At 43.3% G+C, this 15,539-nt stretch overlaps 1 protein-coding gene across 2 annotated transcripts in view; it reads left to right on the plus strand.

Annotated features, from left to right (window-relative positions):
* Positions 1-15,539, plus strand: part of ERC2 (ELKS/RAB6-interacting/CAST family member 2) — an 819,922-nt gene that overhangs the window by 403,858 nt on the left and 400,525 nt on the right. For both annotated transcript variants that reach the window (XM_077325500.1, XM_077325499.1), the window contains exon 13: positions 8,330-8,523. In XM_077325500.1, coding sequence (XP_077181615.1) covers positions 8,330-8,523 — 194 coding nt within the window. The remainder of the gene's footprint in view (positions 1-8,329; positions 8,524-15,539) is intronic.

Raw genomic sequence — 15,539 nt, forward strand, 5'->3', positions numbered from 1 at the left:
TGCATGGTGCAATGCTAGCCAGTTCCCTTTTCACTTTGCCACAATCAGTGGCCATCTGTTCCTCATATCCTTGATGCACAGGCTGTTTATAACATAGGTAGAAGTAGTACTGAAAATGAGCCAGCTATGCATGCAGCAGAGTGACAAGAAAATAAAAGGGCTGCACCAGTCACAAAAGATAAAAAAAGGTCAAGGCCAATGGTGCAAAATCTGGTAAAATATATTTTATTATTCAGTTAAAATTCCCCCCAAATCCCTATGTGTTTCGACAACAGGCTTTGTGTGAGGAATCTGAAATTTTTGGCCAAGATAATCATTGGTTGGACTTCGAGGAATGGTAGCAATTAAAGAATTGCTGCAAGACAAACAAGTTTGTAACATTCATTTAAAATGTAAAATCATTTAAAAGCCACCTTTACAAAATTAGATGTACTCTCCATGGGATGGGTACATTATCACAACATCCACAGACTGCACCTGACTTCATGGAGGATTATATATCCAGATTGGCTTTCTCAGTGGAAGTACGAAATCATTGGAGTCTAGAAAACCATCCAAACTTCTTTCTTATAACCTAAAATTGATTTTTTTTCCATCCGGGAATGCATGAATCTGGACACCTTTCTCCTGTCCATTGCTAGTAATCTTAACCCCTGTTTCTCTGTGGGTGCAATTAGTAGATGGGAAAATAATGGTCCCTCATTGAATTTCTAAACAGTTTCTAAAAGGAATATTTAATATGCCCCCTGGGCCCATACAAACCTGCAATGATCCCCTAGTTTGGTTTTGTTTCAATTGATGCTTAAACCCTTTGAGCCACTGGCCACCTGTGATTTGAGACTTTTATTCATTTAGGAATTTGTATCCCTTACCTTCACCCGAGGGTCCCAGAGCTGGTGACAACAATACAGAATAAAATAATTAAAATGCATTTAAAACATTCTGCACCAGTTCTAGCTTCTAGACTGTCTTCAAAGTCTGCAGGTTACCAGAGCATGGATCACCAGGACCATGTTATCCCTATCTGGGAAAGGCTAAAGCTGGTGAACCACTCAGAGAGATGGAGATCTCTGCTCCTGGATAACTCTGTCACTTGATGCTCAAATGACAATGATAAATCCAAAAGAGTACCCAGATCCTGCATCCATTCTTTCTGAGGCCATCCAGAATCGGGTGCAACTTAACTTCCATCTAGTCCATCCTCCGGCTCAATTTATTGATCCTCATCCAGCCTATTACTGCCCCCAGGCAGAGCGAAAAGGGAGTCTGGTAAAAGAGATTCATTCTTTGTGGACTATGGCAAATCTGAGTAAGCACTGGGCCTGCCAGTTCACCCATGCAGGTGAATGAGAAAAGAAAAACAAAAAAAAACTTGTTCTGGACTGACTTGACATTTAACAGCAGCATTACTAAGGTAGTGGTACAGTTGACATGCATTCCCATATTCTGAAGGTTAGGGGGCAGAGTAGAAAGCATGACAGCCTCCAACTCCTTCTCTGGACCCTTCTTCTCTGGCTCCTATTGCCATATTTTCCCCTGCCCATCAGCACTGAAATAGGACCCCCCCCCCTCAAAGACATCCCTCTTTTCTCTCACTCAGGCACATAGTTCCTTCTGCTTTTCAGATTTTCTACCAGCAACATCACTGAATTGGTTGCAGAAAGATCTCACCCCCTATTTCTAAAATCTCATGAAGGGAAAGTCATGCTGCATCCCAGTTCAGACTTTTAAATCTATGGTGATTTCCGATTTACAACTATCCCAAGATAGATTCAAGTGGGTGGCCATGTTGATCTGAAGCAGCAGAATAAATTTAGTCCAGTGGCACCTTTAAGCCCAACAAAGTTCTATTCAAGGTGTGTGCATGCACACTTTCATGACATTGTATCTGAGGAAACATGCGTGCACATAAAAGCTTATACCTTGAATAAAACTTTGTTCATCTTAAAGGTGCCACTGGACTCTAAATTTGTTCTGTCCCAAGATATTATTCTCAGTAGTTTCCTTACACACTACTTTTGATGTAGAATGGGCCTTACATAGATTAGTTGTTCAGAGACTAGTCTTGTTCTATTTACAAAGAACCATCTCATTTAGGCCCATTATGCACGGAGTGGAAAGTCCACATTTGGGGTGGAATGGCGGTGGCTAAAATCACCAATTATGCACACTGCGGGCGGCAACCGGGCGCAGAGTCAATGTATGCCGCTGAAAAAGCCACGTTAGCGAGATGTGGAAGAAAGTGGAGCTTCCTGAGACAAGGGCGCAACCAGAAGTGGCTCCGGAGTATCCGCGTGCATAATCGGATACTCTGGGTTTTGCCGCCGTTGTGTTCCGTCCCGTGCGTAATTGGTTTGCTTCACTTCTTCCTCCTCCTCGTTCTCCATGCCGCTGTTTCAGCGGCCGTGCATAATAGGCCATTTAGGAAAGATCAACTTCTCTTTATTTGTAATGCTGCCCCCCCCCCCAGGAAAAGGTAGCAAATACTAAAATTTTATCCAGATGGATTATTGTTGTAATTAAACAGTGTTACGATCAAACTTGAGAAAGGAGTTCGGCAAGGCTGTATATTGTCGCCTTGCCTATTTAACTTATATGCGGAGTACATCATGAGAAAGGTGGGGTTAGATGAGTCACAAATTGGGATCAAGATTGCAGGGAGAAATCTCAACAACCTCAGATATGCAGATGATACCACTCTAATGGCAGAAAGCTAAGAGGAATTAAAGAGCCTATTGATGCGGGTGAAGGAGGAGAGTGCAAAAGTTGGCTTAAAATTCAACATCAAGAAAACTGAGATCATGGCATCTGGCCCTCTCAATTCCTGGCAAATAGATGGGGAAGAAATGGAGGTAGTGACAGATTTTATTTTCCTGGGCTCCAAGATCACTGCAGATGGGGACTGCAGCAAAGAAATTAGAAGATGCTTGCTCCTGGGGAGGAAAGCTATGGCAAATCTTGACAGCATCCTAAAAAGTAGAGACATCACCCTGCCAACAAAAATGCGTCTAGTCAAGTCTAAGGTCTTCCCAGTTGCAATGTATGGCTGTGAAAGTTGGACCATAAGGAAGGCCAAGCATCAAATAATTGAGGCTTTTGAACTCTGGTGCTGGAGAAGACTCTTGTGAGTCCCTTGGACTGCAAGGCGAACAAATCAGTCAGTCCTAGAGGAGATCAGCCCTGACTGCTCCTTAGAAGGCCAGATCCTCAAGATGAAACTCAGATACTTTAGCCACCTCATGAGAAGGAAGGATTCCCTGGAGAAGAGCCTAATGGTGCGAGCGATGGAGGGCAAAAGAAGAAGGGGACGACAGAGAATGAGATGGCTGGATGGAGTAACTGAAGCAGTCAGTACGAACTTAAATGGACTCCGGGGAATGGTAGAGGACAGGAAGGCCTGGAGGACCATTGTCCATGGGGTCACGATGGGTCGTATATGACTTTGCACCTAATAACAACAGCAACACGATCAAACTGGATTGTTTGGTCCACTTCCTCTTCAAGTACATTTCACATGGGCTCAGGCATCTTCCACAGCCTTTCTCCAGGGAGTCAGACTTCTGCAGAGCTTCAAGCTGATCATCTTCTGAGATCTTCATCAGACATTCTTCTGTAGTTGTAAATACAAGACAGGAGTTATCAGTGGAGATACCAGTTCTCTATTTGTTGTTTCATTGAGAGCTCAACCTTCCTCTTGGGTGAGTAGCTTGTTAACAGCCCAATGTGGGACTGCATTGAAGACCAAAGATGAAAGCAAGGTTGCACTTACCTGTAACTAATGTTTATTGAGTTGTATTCTGTGCAGACTTACATTCCCTCTCTCCTGTTTTGCTTTAAGTTCTCCATGTTCTACAATGGATAGGGCTTGTAGTGTCTCAGCAGGAACTGAATGAAGGGAATGATACTCTGTTGGAGCATGTGGCGATTTTGGAAGGAAACAGCATTCTGCACTAGAGAAAAGGAAAAAAATGGTATTGTTTCTATTCAGACTAAATTGACTCAGGTATACCCAAATCATCTGAATCCCATTATCAGTATAGAGATTCAGATTGGAGTTATTTAAGTAAGGCTGAATTGATTCGGTCACAGCCAAACAAACAGCTTATCTACAGAGATAGGCTTCTCTCCATGGATCAGCTGTTTGGGAGTGCCTGAGGGGCCATCTCTCACCATATGTTCCCCGAAGAGCTCTTTACTCTGCAAATACCAACATGTTGGTTGTCCCGAGTCAAAGAGGAGTGTACCTGGCCTCAACCAGAGCCAGGGCCTTTTTGGCCCTGGCTTCAGCCTGCTAGAATGAGTTGCTGCCAGAGATCTGGGCCCTCATGGAGCTTCCAAAGTTCTGAAGGGTCTGCAAGGCAGCAGTCTTCCACCAGATATTTGGTTGAGGGCCCAGGGTTGCACTCTTTATCATCTGAAATGGTCCCCCTGCTTGACCCTCTGCTTAGGTTCTGGCTGAGCTGTTTTCCTGCCATTCATAAATGGGATAATTATTTAATTTTATCTATTTAGCATCTGACCTGGGTGATAGTTTGTTGGTCAATTGTATTGTTTTAAATGGAGATTTTAAGATTTGTCTGTAAAGTTTTCCTATATTGTGTGTCACTCTGACGCCTTTATGGAGAGAGGTGGCTTAGAAATCTAAATAAATAAATAAATAAATAAAATTTAAATGCTTTCACCCCCAGTGCACAGCCTGATAGAGCTAAGGATCAGTTATTTGTCAGGTTCTGTTTTTTTTTTGGAGGGGGGCATTTAAAGGGGCCTAGGTCCCTTTAAATGTGTTTCCTTCAGCATGCCTCCCTCCCTCCCTCCCAGTGCAGTGCTTGATAAACTGTTGTTTCTAAGACTCTGTGCTGGAGGGGGCATTTAAATGTTCCTAGATCCTTTTAAATGCTTTTCTGCAGTGTGTTCCCCCCTCCCAGTGCAGAACCCTATGAACAGCTAATCTTTAGTCTATTTTTCATGCTCTGCAGTGGGGGGAGGTATTTAAATGACCCTCCCCACCAGCACACAGTGTGACAAACATCTGAGACTGTGCAAAACAGCTTCAGAGGAGTCTGCTGAGGAGATATTTAAAGACCCTGCCACACAGCTGATCCTCACATTCAGCTGTTTGGTGCTGTCTTTCTCAGTCAGCTGAATGAAAATCAGCAGAATCAAGCCCAAATTGATTTGTCCTTCTCTGATTCTGCTTATTTAAGCTAATGGGATATGCAATTCGGCTCAAATAAACCTGATAAATTCTTTAATTTATTCAAGCATATTAAGGCTTATCCAAAGTGATATTCCACACTCTGAGTGGGAAGGCTGTACCCTTTTACTGTTTTAGCCAGAAAATTCTCTCTGCAGCTGACCCAAGCAAACGCAGTCCTGGTCTGGGCCTGCACAGAAGATTACTGAATGAATAACAGTTGCAAGTAAGTTGAACCCTGTTAAACCAGTCTTCAGCTCTCAACACATTTGTCCATAAAAATTGGGGCATCTTTAATTCACAATCCTGTCAGCATTCTGTCTTAGTGGCCTTGAAGATGGTTTGCTTTGCTGCTTCAGATAACTTACTTTAATATTTTGGGAAAGCTCAGTTGATATGAATAACTGGTAATTCTGGAAGTTTGAATGCTAGCAGTGAATATATTTTGGATTAAGAATCAAAAGTTCATTGTTCATCCAAGTTATTTCATTTTACAAAATGAACCACACCCAACTCAACCTTTGAAATACATCACATAGAACTGATTTTACTCTTACACATTTATGTCTTTCTGAAGAATTCCAAGGCTAGTAAATAGGACAGTTACTTGCTTTTAATTCTCTTCAACTCAAATTTCACTTTTCTTGAAACAATGTACCCATCAAATAATGTACCCACAATGTCATTGGGAGGTTTTATTCCAAGTTTGCTGAGAAAATATTAGAAACTTTTATGAATTATTGGTAAAAATTTCATTGAAGTCCCATATAATGAAATGATTGGGGGTATATTAACACTGTTTATTTGATACCTTTGTATATTGTCTCTCTATTGCCCTCAAGTAAGACAAACAATATAATACAGAACAAGAAGAAAAGGAGACAGAAAGAAGAGGAAATCACTAACGCAGATAACTGACACAGTGCTCCAAAATGACCAGATGAAATAGTTGCTATGGCAAAGACTTACGAGAGGGCTAAGCCAAATGGCAGCAGGTTTCAAGCAGAGCAGTGGAGGGATCCTCTTTGTCTCACCTCCCCCTCAAGTGCAGCTGAATACTAAGTTTGTTCATGGAAGCAACTTGGAAAGGGAAGTGAAAATGGTAGTTTGACCCATGCAGGCAGATGGACGGTCTCACCACTATCGAAGGCATTATGTATATTCCTGTTTGACTTCCAAGGCTTTGCTAAAAAAAAATTAAAATCATAGTTTCTTAAGGGGTCTGGGAAATTTTCACTCTTATTAATAGATTCCCTTGTGGTAATTTTATTTATGTATATTTCTTGCCCGCCCTTCTCTGGAGGCTCAGGGCAGATATACTGGAAAGTTGGTGTTTATATTTAGTGAAGCTTTTCTGTTGTTGGCTTAACTCTGCAGCTGTTAGCAAAAATCCCATGAGAATACCTTGAGTTCTAGTTCTAGGCTTTGGGTTGGATGCTCAGGGCTGCACAGAATTTCCAGAACTCAGTGTGGATTATCAGAACAATTTTCACATTCCTAATCCTCATGCCACACCTCCCTCTCCCCAACCATCACTGAATCTGCTTCTGTTGCAGCTACATCAGGCAAACCGCAATGGACACTCAGAAGTGTGGAGGAATTTGAGAGTTCCACTGAGTTTGAAATTTTAGGCTTTGAATAGTCAATTTGCATTCTATTCAAATAAAACGTTACAGTTCCCATTTTTATTTATTTTAAATGATTGAATTTGATGTTATGGCACAATCTACCTATCATCAGAGATAAACTTGTATAAGTCCCTTCAATATGAATTGACTTACTACACTTGGTAGACTATGATCTTTGATGTATGGTGTTTTATTTATCTAAAAAAACCCCACCTATTATATGTTTGAACTCAAGGCTGCTTCAAACATGATAACTACTGGACATGTAGAACAACCCTCTTCCACAGAAAATTAGAAATCCACTGTATCTGAATGTTAAAATGATTTTATTTAAGAGCTAACCTAGTTTCTCAGTAATACTCATGCTTAAATGATATGTTACATGCAGAAAAATTATTTCTTAGTTCTTTCTATAACAATTTGATTTTTGTACATTCTCTTAAACTCATAATTTATTTTTAATGATTAAATCATTACAAAGATTGTCAACCAGTAAATTGTTAACCTTACTTTTTATTGGAACATGCATGCTTCATTGTAACTTATAGATGTTTCATTGGCTCCTTGTTTATTCCCCCAGATTAAAAAAGCTCTGTTAAAGGAAAAACAAAGTTAGCTTTTGTTCTTCATTTATTAGATAAAGGAAGGAAGGACATGCAGTTCTTCTGGGTGTCCTTAATCTTTTAAAATGTATTTGTGTACATTTAAAAAAAAGTGTTCTCTGAAATATGTGTGTTTAATGTGCACTGCAGTTAAACTACTTGTTTTCTCTCTGCCTGCTCTTTGAAGATGCCAATTAGGAATAATGGGAAACAAGGGGTAGGCTAAGATTTGCAGTGCATTCTTGTTTACATCTGTGTGTGATTATTTCAGTCTAATGTTTTAAACACTTTGGCCCATTCATTCTCTCATTGACATTAATGGGGTTCTGCTATTAGGTTTAATGGGAGCAGGACTGGGCTTTGCACTGTTGTTTTGTGTTGTGCTCATTGCATTCTTTCTTGTTTGTGAAATGACCACCCACTCATGCATGTGTTTGCCAGGTATATTTATTTGTGCTGTTCCACCAAGGGGCTTGTTTCTTCTTATGTTTCAGGTTAAGTATTGGCAGAATGAAATAAAAAGGCAAAAGAAGGATTTTGGGTAAAACTGTCAGTTAAAAGCATTCTCATCTTACCCTAAAATAAATAGTTAGCATTAAATTGTTTAATACCATTATTAAATTAAATCATATTACATGCTAGCTTATGTTCATTGGTTCAGTATTGCTGTGCTGGACAATAGTATGACTGTTAGAATAAGTTAGCATTTTCTTTTATAAAACAGGGAATAGCTGTTTGCTCTCAATAATTCAGGGATATCCCCCCCCCCCATCATGTCATAGGAATGAAAAACTGGTTAACTAATGGGATACCCATAAATCCTTTAATTATATGGCAACTGATAGAAGAGAATAGTAGAGACAAACTGAAATATTGGTAATTCTTTTTCTTAAAAAATTTAATAGGCTCATGAAGCTGAGGAAGAAGCACGGATGAACCCTGAATTTGCAGACAGAATGAAGCAGCTTGATAAAGAAGCAGCCTATTACAGGGATGAATGTGGCAAAGCTCAAGCTGAAGTTGACAGACTTCTAGAAATCCTTAAGGAAGTAGAGAATGAAAAAAATGATAAAGATAAGAAAATTGCTGAACTAGAAAGGTAAATTGTTTATCATTTTTGTTCTCTCACAAATGCATTTTACATGTAGCAAAATGTAGGAGGACATGGGACCAAAACTGAGAAAAAGGGGGGGGGAGATATTGTATGGAGTTTTTATGGATTGCTAAAGGTTGGGAATGGATTAGGTACAATAACTAACCCTCAATATATATTCCATCCTAGCCACGGAGTGGAGATGGTGCAGGTGGATGATCTCCGGCACCAGCTGGATTGGGGCAGTTCAGCCATCCTCGCAATTTTATATCTGTCAGCCATGTTTGTATTGTTGACCATGAGCTATTAGCCTGCTAGCTCTCTGGGGGTGGGATTCAGGGGACAGCCCTTCAGTGGCTGGGCTCCTTTCTCCAGAACTGGACACAGAGGGTAGCAGTGGGGGATGAACTGTGACATCCCTGCCAACTCCTATGTGAGGTTCTGCAGGGGGTGGTGCTCTCCCTTCTATTATTTAACATCTTCATATATCCTCTGGCCCAGCTGGTTTGGAGCTATGGGCTGGACTGTCATCAATATGCAGATGACACCCAGCTTTATCTCCTCATGAACAGCCGGCCAGTATCTCTCCTGGATACATTTGCCAGTTGTTTGGAAGCCATAGCTGGATAGTTAGAGCAGAATTGCCCGAAACTCAATCCGTCTAAGATTGAGGTCCTGTGGTTGAGCAGAAAGGCAGCAGGACAGAAAGCATATCTGCCCATATTGGTTGGGGTGCAGCTTAACATCTCATACTCAGCCAGGAACTTGAGCGTGACCTTGGATGCCTCCCTATCAATGGAGGCCCAGGTCTTGGGAGCAGCCCATAGGACATTTTTCCATCTATGCCAGGCTCGGCTGCTAATGTCTGACCTGTCACGGGACTGCTTGGCCAAAGTGACCCATACAATGGTCACCTCTAGATTGGACTTCTATAACTTGCTCTATGCAGGCCTACCCCTGTTTCTAACACAGAAACTGCAGCTGGTGCCAAATGCAGCTGCTAGGGTCCTCACAGGGACATCTTGGCCCCCCGTATCCAGCCTGTGCTGAGGACGGCTGTCAGTTATGGCCCAGATCAGGTTCAGAGTTTTGGTATTGAGCTTTAAGGCCATACACAGCCTGGGTCCTACATACCTGAGAGGCCACTCGCCTCCTTATGCCCCCCGCAGAGATCTCCACTCTGTGGGTGCAAATCTACTGGAGGTTCCTGTCCCTAGAGAAGTGTACCTGGCCTTGACCAAGGATAGGGCCTTTTTGGTCTTGGCCCCAACCTGATGGAACAAGCTCCCAGCAAAACTGTGGGCCCTGCCAGACCTTTTGCAGCTCTTCTGCCAGGTCTTTGGTTTAGGCCAGGGCTCGAAAGATCTGGGGCCCCTTCCTGGGCTGATCTGAACATCTGGCCTGCCCTATCCCTGAGCCACTTAAATAATGGGACCAGGTGGAGGGTGGAGGGTGAGGACAGAGTTTTACCACTGCTTGTTATGTATATGTTATGTTTTATGAAGTTTTTCTAGGGTTTTAATTGGGTTTTATTGGGTGTTTTATTGATATTGTGATCCACCACAAAGCTTTGAGAATGGTGATATAAATCCCATGACAAATAAAATAAATATAAAAACAAGATTTCTTTATCAATGGCAGAAAAAAATGATTTTCTTATGATGTGGAAGGAGAGGAAGAAAAAAGGTACATAGTATGAAGCAGAAATTGGTAGTTAAGTGATACAAACTGGCAATTTATTGAATACACAAAAGTATAAGAAAAATTGAAATGGTGTCCAATGAAATAGCAGGGGTAAAATTATTATTATTATTTTTATTTGTATACTGCAGCTCTTCCAATGGTCTCGTGGTGGTTCACAGCAATTAAACATTAAAATACAAAACAAACAAACAAACCTAAAATCATCCCTTACATCAAAGGTGGCAAGCGGTTTACTCTTAGAACTGTAGAGACAAGCATACAATTGTATTACTAAGGCGGTAGTTTTGGTGTAAGTGATTGTCATCCTTATAACTCAGTAATGAGGCCTTCTTTAACCAGTGCTATCACAGGCTGAATTAACAGGGCTGAATACCCTGGCATAATGCCCCTTGGCTATAGCTGTAGGAAGAAGGGTGGATAGTGGGTGGGATTTCATGGGGTTGGGAGGGCTGTGGATAGGCTGGTTAGTTTAGTCAACATTGTAGCTGCAGTCAGATTAGGTATAGGTCTGCTCTACTGGAAGGGGGCAAATGGAGGAGAGCGGGGATGCTGACATGGGAACCCCGCCCGGGACCTTGATCCCAGTACTTTCGGGCCAAGGCAAGTATAGCGGTGGGAGCAGATTCAATAATAGGGAGGCAGTGACATACGTAGGTCCAAGAAGGCCTAGGCCATGGAATTTCCATGGCCAACAGCCTGGTCGATACGGATGCTGCCTTTCAAATCTCCATCCCATCCCCAGGTTAGGAGGGAAGAAGGCTAGGGTGGATCCGGTGCTGATCCTATGCAATGCCAGATCAATAAACAACAAGTCCTCAACCTTGTGGGATTATTTCGCAAAGCATGAGGCCGACCTGGCATGCGTGAACGAAAGCTAAGTGAGTGAAGGTGAGACAGCTGCCTTGAAAGATCTTGCATCACCCGGGTTTTTGGTCTTGCATTATCCCCGGCTCCAGGGAAGGGGAGGGGGGTGGCAATTCTGGTCAAACAGTCTTTCTCCTTCAGGACTCTCCCTGCACCATCAATCCTGTGGATAGAGTGTGTCAGTCTGGAATGGAAGTCGATAATGTGGTTATCTGGCTGGTGTACCGATCATCCGCTGCACCTTCAGATTCCCTGCCAGGCCTGCTGGAGGCGGCGGCCACCTAAGCGTTGCAGTATCCAAAACTTCTGATTTTGGGTGACTTCAACGTCCATGCGGACGTTGCTGGTCCCACTCATTTATTGCTGGTCCCACTCATCAGGCCGGGCACACCCTCGACTTGATATTTGTTGCAGGTGTAGTGATAGATCTGGTGGCGAATAACATCGTTGCATGGTCAGACCACCACACCCTGAAGGCTTGACTGAAGATACCACCCCATCCCCATTTGGGTGACAGACAGATTTTAGTCTGCCTGCAGAGACTTATGGATTCCAAGAGATTGCTGAATGCTCTGCAGGACCTGATGCTCTCCGGTGTCTCGTTAATAGCTTTGGTTAGGACTGGCAGGTCCGCCTTACAGGTGTTATAGACTAGATTGCTCCTAGGCGTCCTCTCCGCCTTTGCCTCAAACAGGTTCCATGGTATACCCGGGAGCTCTGGGAGAGGAAGAAGGAAGTGAGATGACTTGAGCGAGTGTGGAGGAAGACTCATGATGAGGCCACATGAACCTCTAATCACACGCTTATGAAGGCGTATGAGAATGCGGTGAAAGCAGCGAAACGAGACTTCTACGCTGCAGAAATGGCATCCGCGAGCTCTCACCTGGCTCAATTATTTAGAGTGATTAGATCTCTTACCACCCTTGAAGACAGGTGCCAAACAATAAGGAAATTGGATTTAAGCTGTGCGGCTTTATCGAGATACTTCGCGGACAAAGTTCTGTCGCTCTGCCATGACCTACTTGCCACAATTGATACAGTTATTTAATTGGAAGCTCCGTGGCTGTCATGGGGGTTAGTGTTTGATGGTTTCAGATGGCTCCCGTTAATCGAAGTGGACAGATTACTAAGCTCAGTGAGGGCGACCACTTGCCCCCTAGATCCTTGTCCATCCTGCTTGCTTAAATCAGGCGACCAGCGGATAGGAGATCCTTTGAGAGAGATTATCAACCTCTCCCTAGCATCAGGAGAATTCCCCAAAGGACTTAAGGAGGCAGTGGTCTGCTCTTTACTGACGAAACCATCACTAGAACCGTGGGACCCTACCAGTTACCGCCCAGTCTCACATCTTGAGTTTCTGGGTAAGGTGATAGAGCGGGCAGCGGTGGACCAACTACTAGCCCCTGACGGACAATATCTGGCACCAGCTGGACTGGGGTGGCTCCGCCATACTCTGTTAGATCTGTCAGCTGCATTCGATGTAGTCAACCACAAGGTATTGGCTTACCACTTCGCTGGAACTGGAGTTAGAGGGACTGCGCTGCAATGGCTGGTCTCCTTCCTCCGGAACGATCGCAGAAGGTTGCAGTGGGGGATGAGTTGTCGGACCCCTGTGGGCTCCCTTGCAGGGTTCTGCAGGAAGTGATACTCTCCCCCATGCTTTATAACATCTATATGCCCATCTATATAATGGCTATGGGCTGGGATGTCACCAATATGCGGATGACACCCAGCTCTACCTCCTAATGGCCGGCTGGACTCCCCCCCCCCGGATATATTTGCCATTTGTTTGGAAGAGGTGGCTGGATGGCTCAGGCAGAGTCGTCTGAAACTCAACCCCTCCAAGACAGAGGTCCTGTGGCTAGGGAGAAGAGGGCAGGACCAGGAAGCGCGCCTCCCATGCCTGGATGGGGTGCAATTAACACCTGCACCAGTTGCCAGGAATTTGGGTGTAACTTTTGATGCCTCCCTTTCAATAGAGGTTATGAAAATAGCCAGGACGGCTTTTCTCCACCTTCACCAAGCCCAGCTACTAGCGCCCTATCTGTCCTCAGAACCCCTGGCCACTGTGATCCATACAACAGTCACTTCTAAATTAGACTACTATAACTCGCTCTACACCGGCCTACCCTTGTCCTTGATCCGGAAGTTACAGCTGGTATAAAATGCGCCTGCGAGGGTCCTCACTGTGACCCATATACAGCCAGTGCTTCATTAACAACACTGGTTACATGTCTGTTTCTGGGTCAGGTTCAAGGTATTGGTATGGATGGCTTCTCTGGAAGCATGGATAGCTTCTCTGAGTGGGATGCACCTTGCTTCCTGGTCAGTGCCATCAGAGCCAACTGCCTCCTGCCCGTTCCCACAGGCCAGTTGTTTGGTGGATGAAAGCCAGGCAGCGAAGTGGCTGACAGCTTTTCTGGCTTCTGTGTTATCTTCAAAATGATTAGCCCCTTATGAAGGCTAGCCATTTGACACTGTGATCAAAATGCCATATACGTTTCCATCTCTATTCCTCCCTTCTGATCCCAAGTTTGATAATCTTTCTCCCAGATTCTTCAGGCTCCTACTTGGACTTTTAAAAAAAGATGGAACAGAAAAACCAATAACTCTCAAGCAGATCTCCATCACATCCCTGTTATTGCTGCTAGGGAAACTGAACCCCATATAGATAGACAGCTGTAAATCTCCTTTCCTACTCCTTGGCTGATGCTTTGTAGTAGTAAATCTATCTTTAAATGCCAATTCACACAGTGTGCCATCAGACATACAAAGTAAAACAGCCATACTCACAAGTTTAATACGCATATCTTTTAAAAAACCCAATTACCCTCAGTCAACCTCTCCAGTATATGTCTTTGCATCAGCAGATTGCCAGATCTGCTAATACGCATATCTTCATGAAAAGCTTTGAAATTATGTGAGGGCCAGATCATTTCCCTAGTTTTAGTCCTGATGTCATCTCTGTACCAAAAGAGGTAAACCTGTATTTATGCTTATGTCCTAGAACTTTGCCTTCCTCCAGCAGCAGAAGAACTAACTTCCCAATAGTCTTCTTTTCCAAATATGCTACAGGGTAGGCAAGAAGTGGAACTAGTACTTGAATTAATGATAAAGGAAGGAAGAGCTGATGCTTTGTTGACATGATTTGGTTTAGCTTACATGTTATTTTATGTTAATTTGTGTAATTAATGAACTGAATAATATAAGTGATTGCATTTACAGAGTGTCCACAATATGGCATACAATTCATAAAACTTGATAATTTACCAAAACATACTTTCAAGGAACAACTAATCAATTGACATTATTGCTGCAGTTGTAAGATGCACATGTGTTTTCTGGGGTCTTTTTGCATGATCTTGATTGCACAATAAATGTGCTTTTATTTCCTGTTTCTTGCTTAAGAGCTGCACTAGTTGATGCTTTCTGGGATATTCATTTCCCTGAGTTAATTTTATTTAATAACAAAGTTGATGGCTGAGAGCCTATCAATAGGGCTGTTAACTGGGATTGCCCATAAAGGGCATGGGCTTCTGCATTCTGGGAAAGCTTTGCTTTGGAATTTTTAAAAAGACGTGGCCCATTTCAGATAACGAGACATTAACTGAGCATGCTCATTGCCCTCAGAATGCTGTGAACATTCAGGTAGAAGAAAAACAAAAACAGAAGGCAATTTTATCTACTCATAGAACAATCCTAAAAACAGTTCCTTTTGAGTGAGTCTGATTGAATAGCTCAGAGTAGCATTCTGAGGAGACCTGTTTAGAATTGCCCTGTTAGTGCCATAAACTCCCAACCCTGGACCCAGAAAATCTCAATACTTTCTGACTAGTCTTTGAGAAAAATGATTGAATGAGTGGTGGCTGAACAACTTCAGCCTTTTGATGAAACAAATTGTTTTAATCCTTTCCAATCTAGATTCAGGCCTAGCTATGGAGCTGAAACTGCATAGCTTGCTCTAGAGTAGCGATCCCCAAGCTGTGGGCCGTGGACCACATGTGGTCCTTCGACTAATTGGAGGTGGGCCCCAAAGGACGCCTTCTCCCCCCCCCCCGTCCCTTTACTTCATCCCCCCAGCCCTTTACAACACACTTCATTGTTGTGGCGTGTCTGTATCTTATTTTGAAGGGATGTTTAAACATTACCATAGCGATCAGAGAGCACTAGGGAAGTGGTTGAGAGTAGAGGAGTAAACTACCCCCCCCCACCGGGCCTCAGTAAAAGGAGTGGCCCCCGGTGAGTGGTCCCCGGCGTTGAGTGGTCCCCGGTGATAAAAAGGTTGGGGACCACTGCTCTAGAGGATGATTTACTCCAGAAGATAGACAGAGGGAGTTGGAACTCTACTGAGTCTCCTGGACCTCTCAATATCTTTCAATATCCTTCTGGACTGCTTTTCCCTGCTTGGATTGGGAAGCACTATTTTGTGCTGATTCTGGGCATACTGGAGGGTG

Source organism: Paroedura picta, chromosome 3 (genome assembly GCF_049243985.1).
Source record: "Paroedura picta isolate Pp20150507F chromosome 3, Ppicta_v3.0, whole genome shotgun sequence".
In the NCBI taxonomy this organism is placed as follows: domain Eukaryota; kingdom Metazoa; phylum Chordata; class Lepidosauria; order Squamata; family Gekkonidae; genus Paroedura; species Paroedura picta.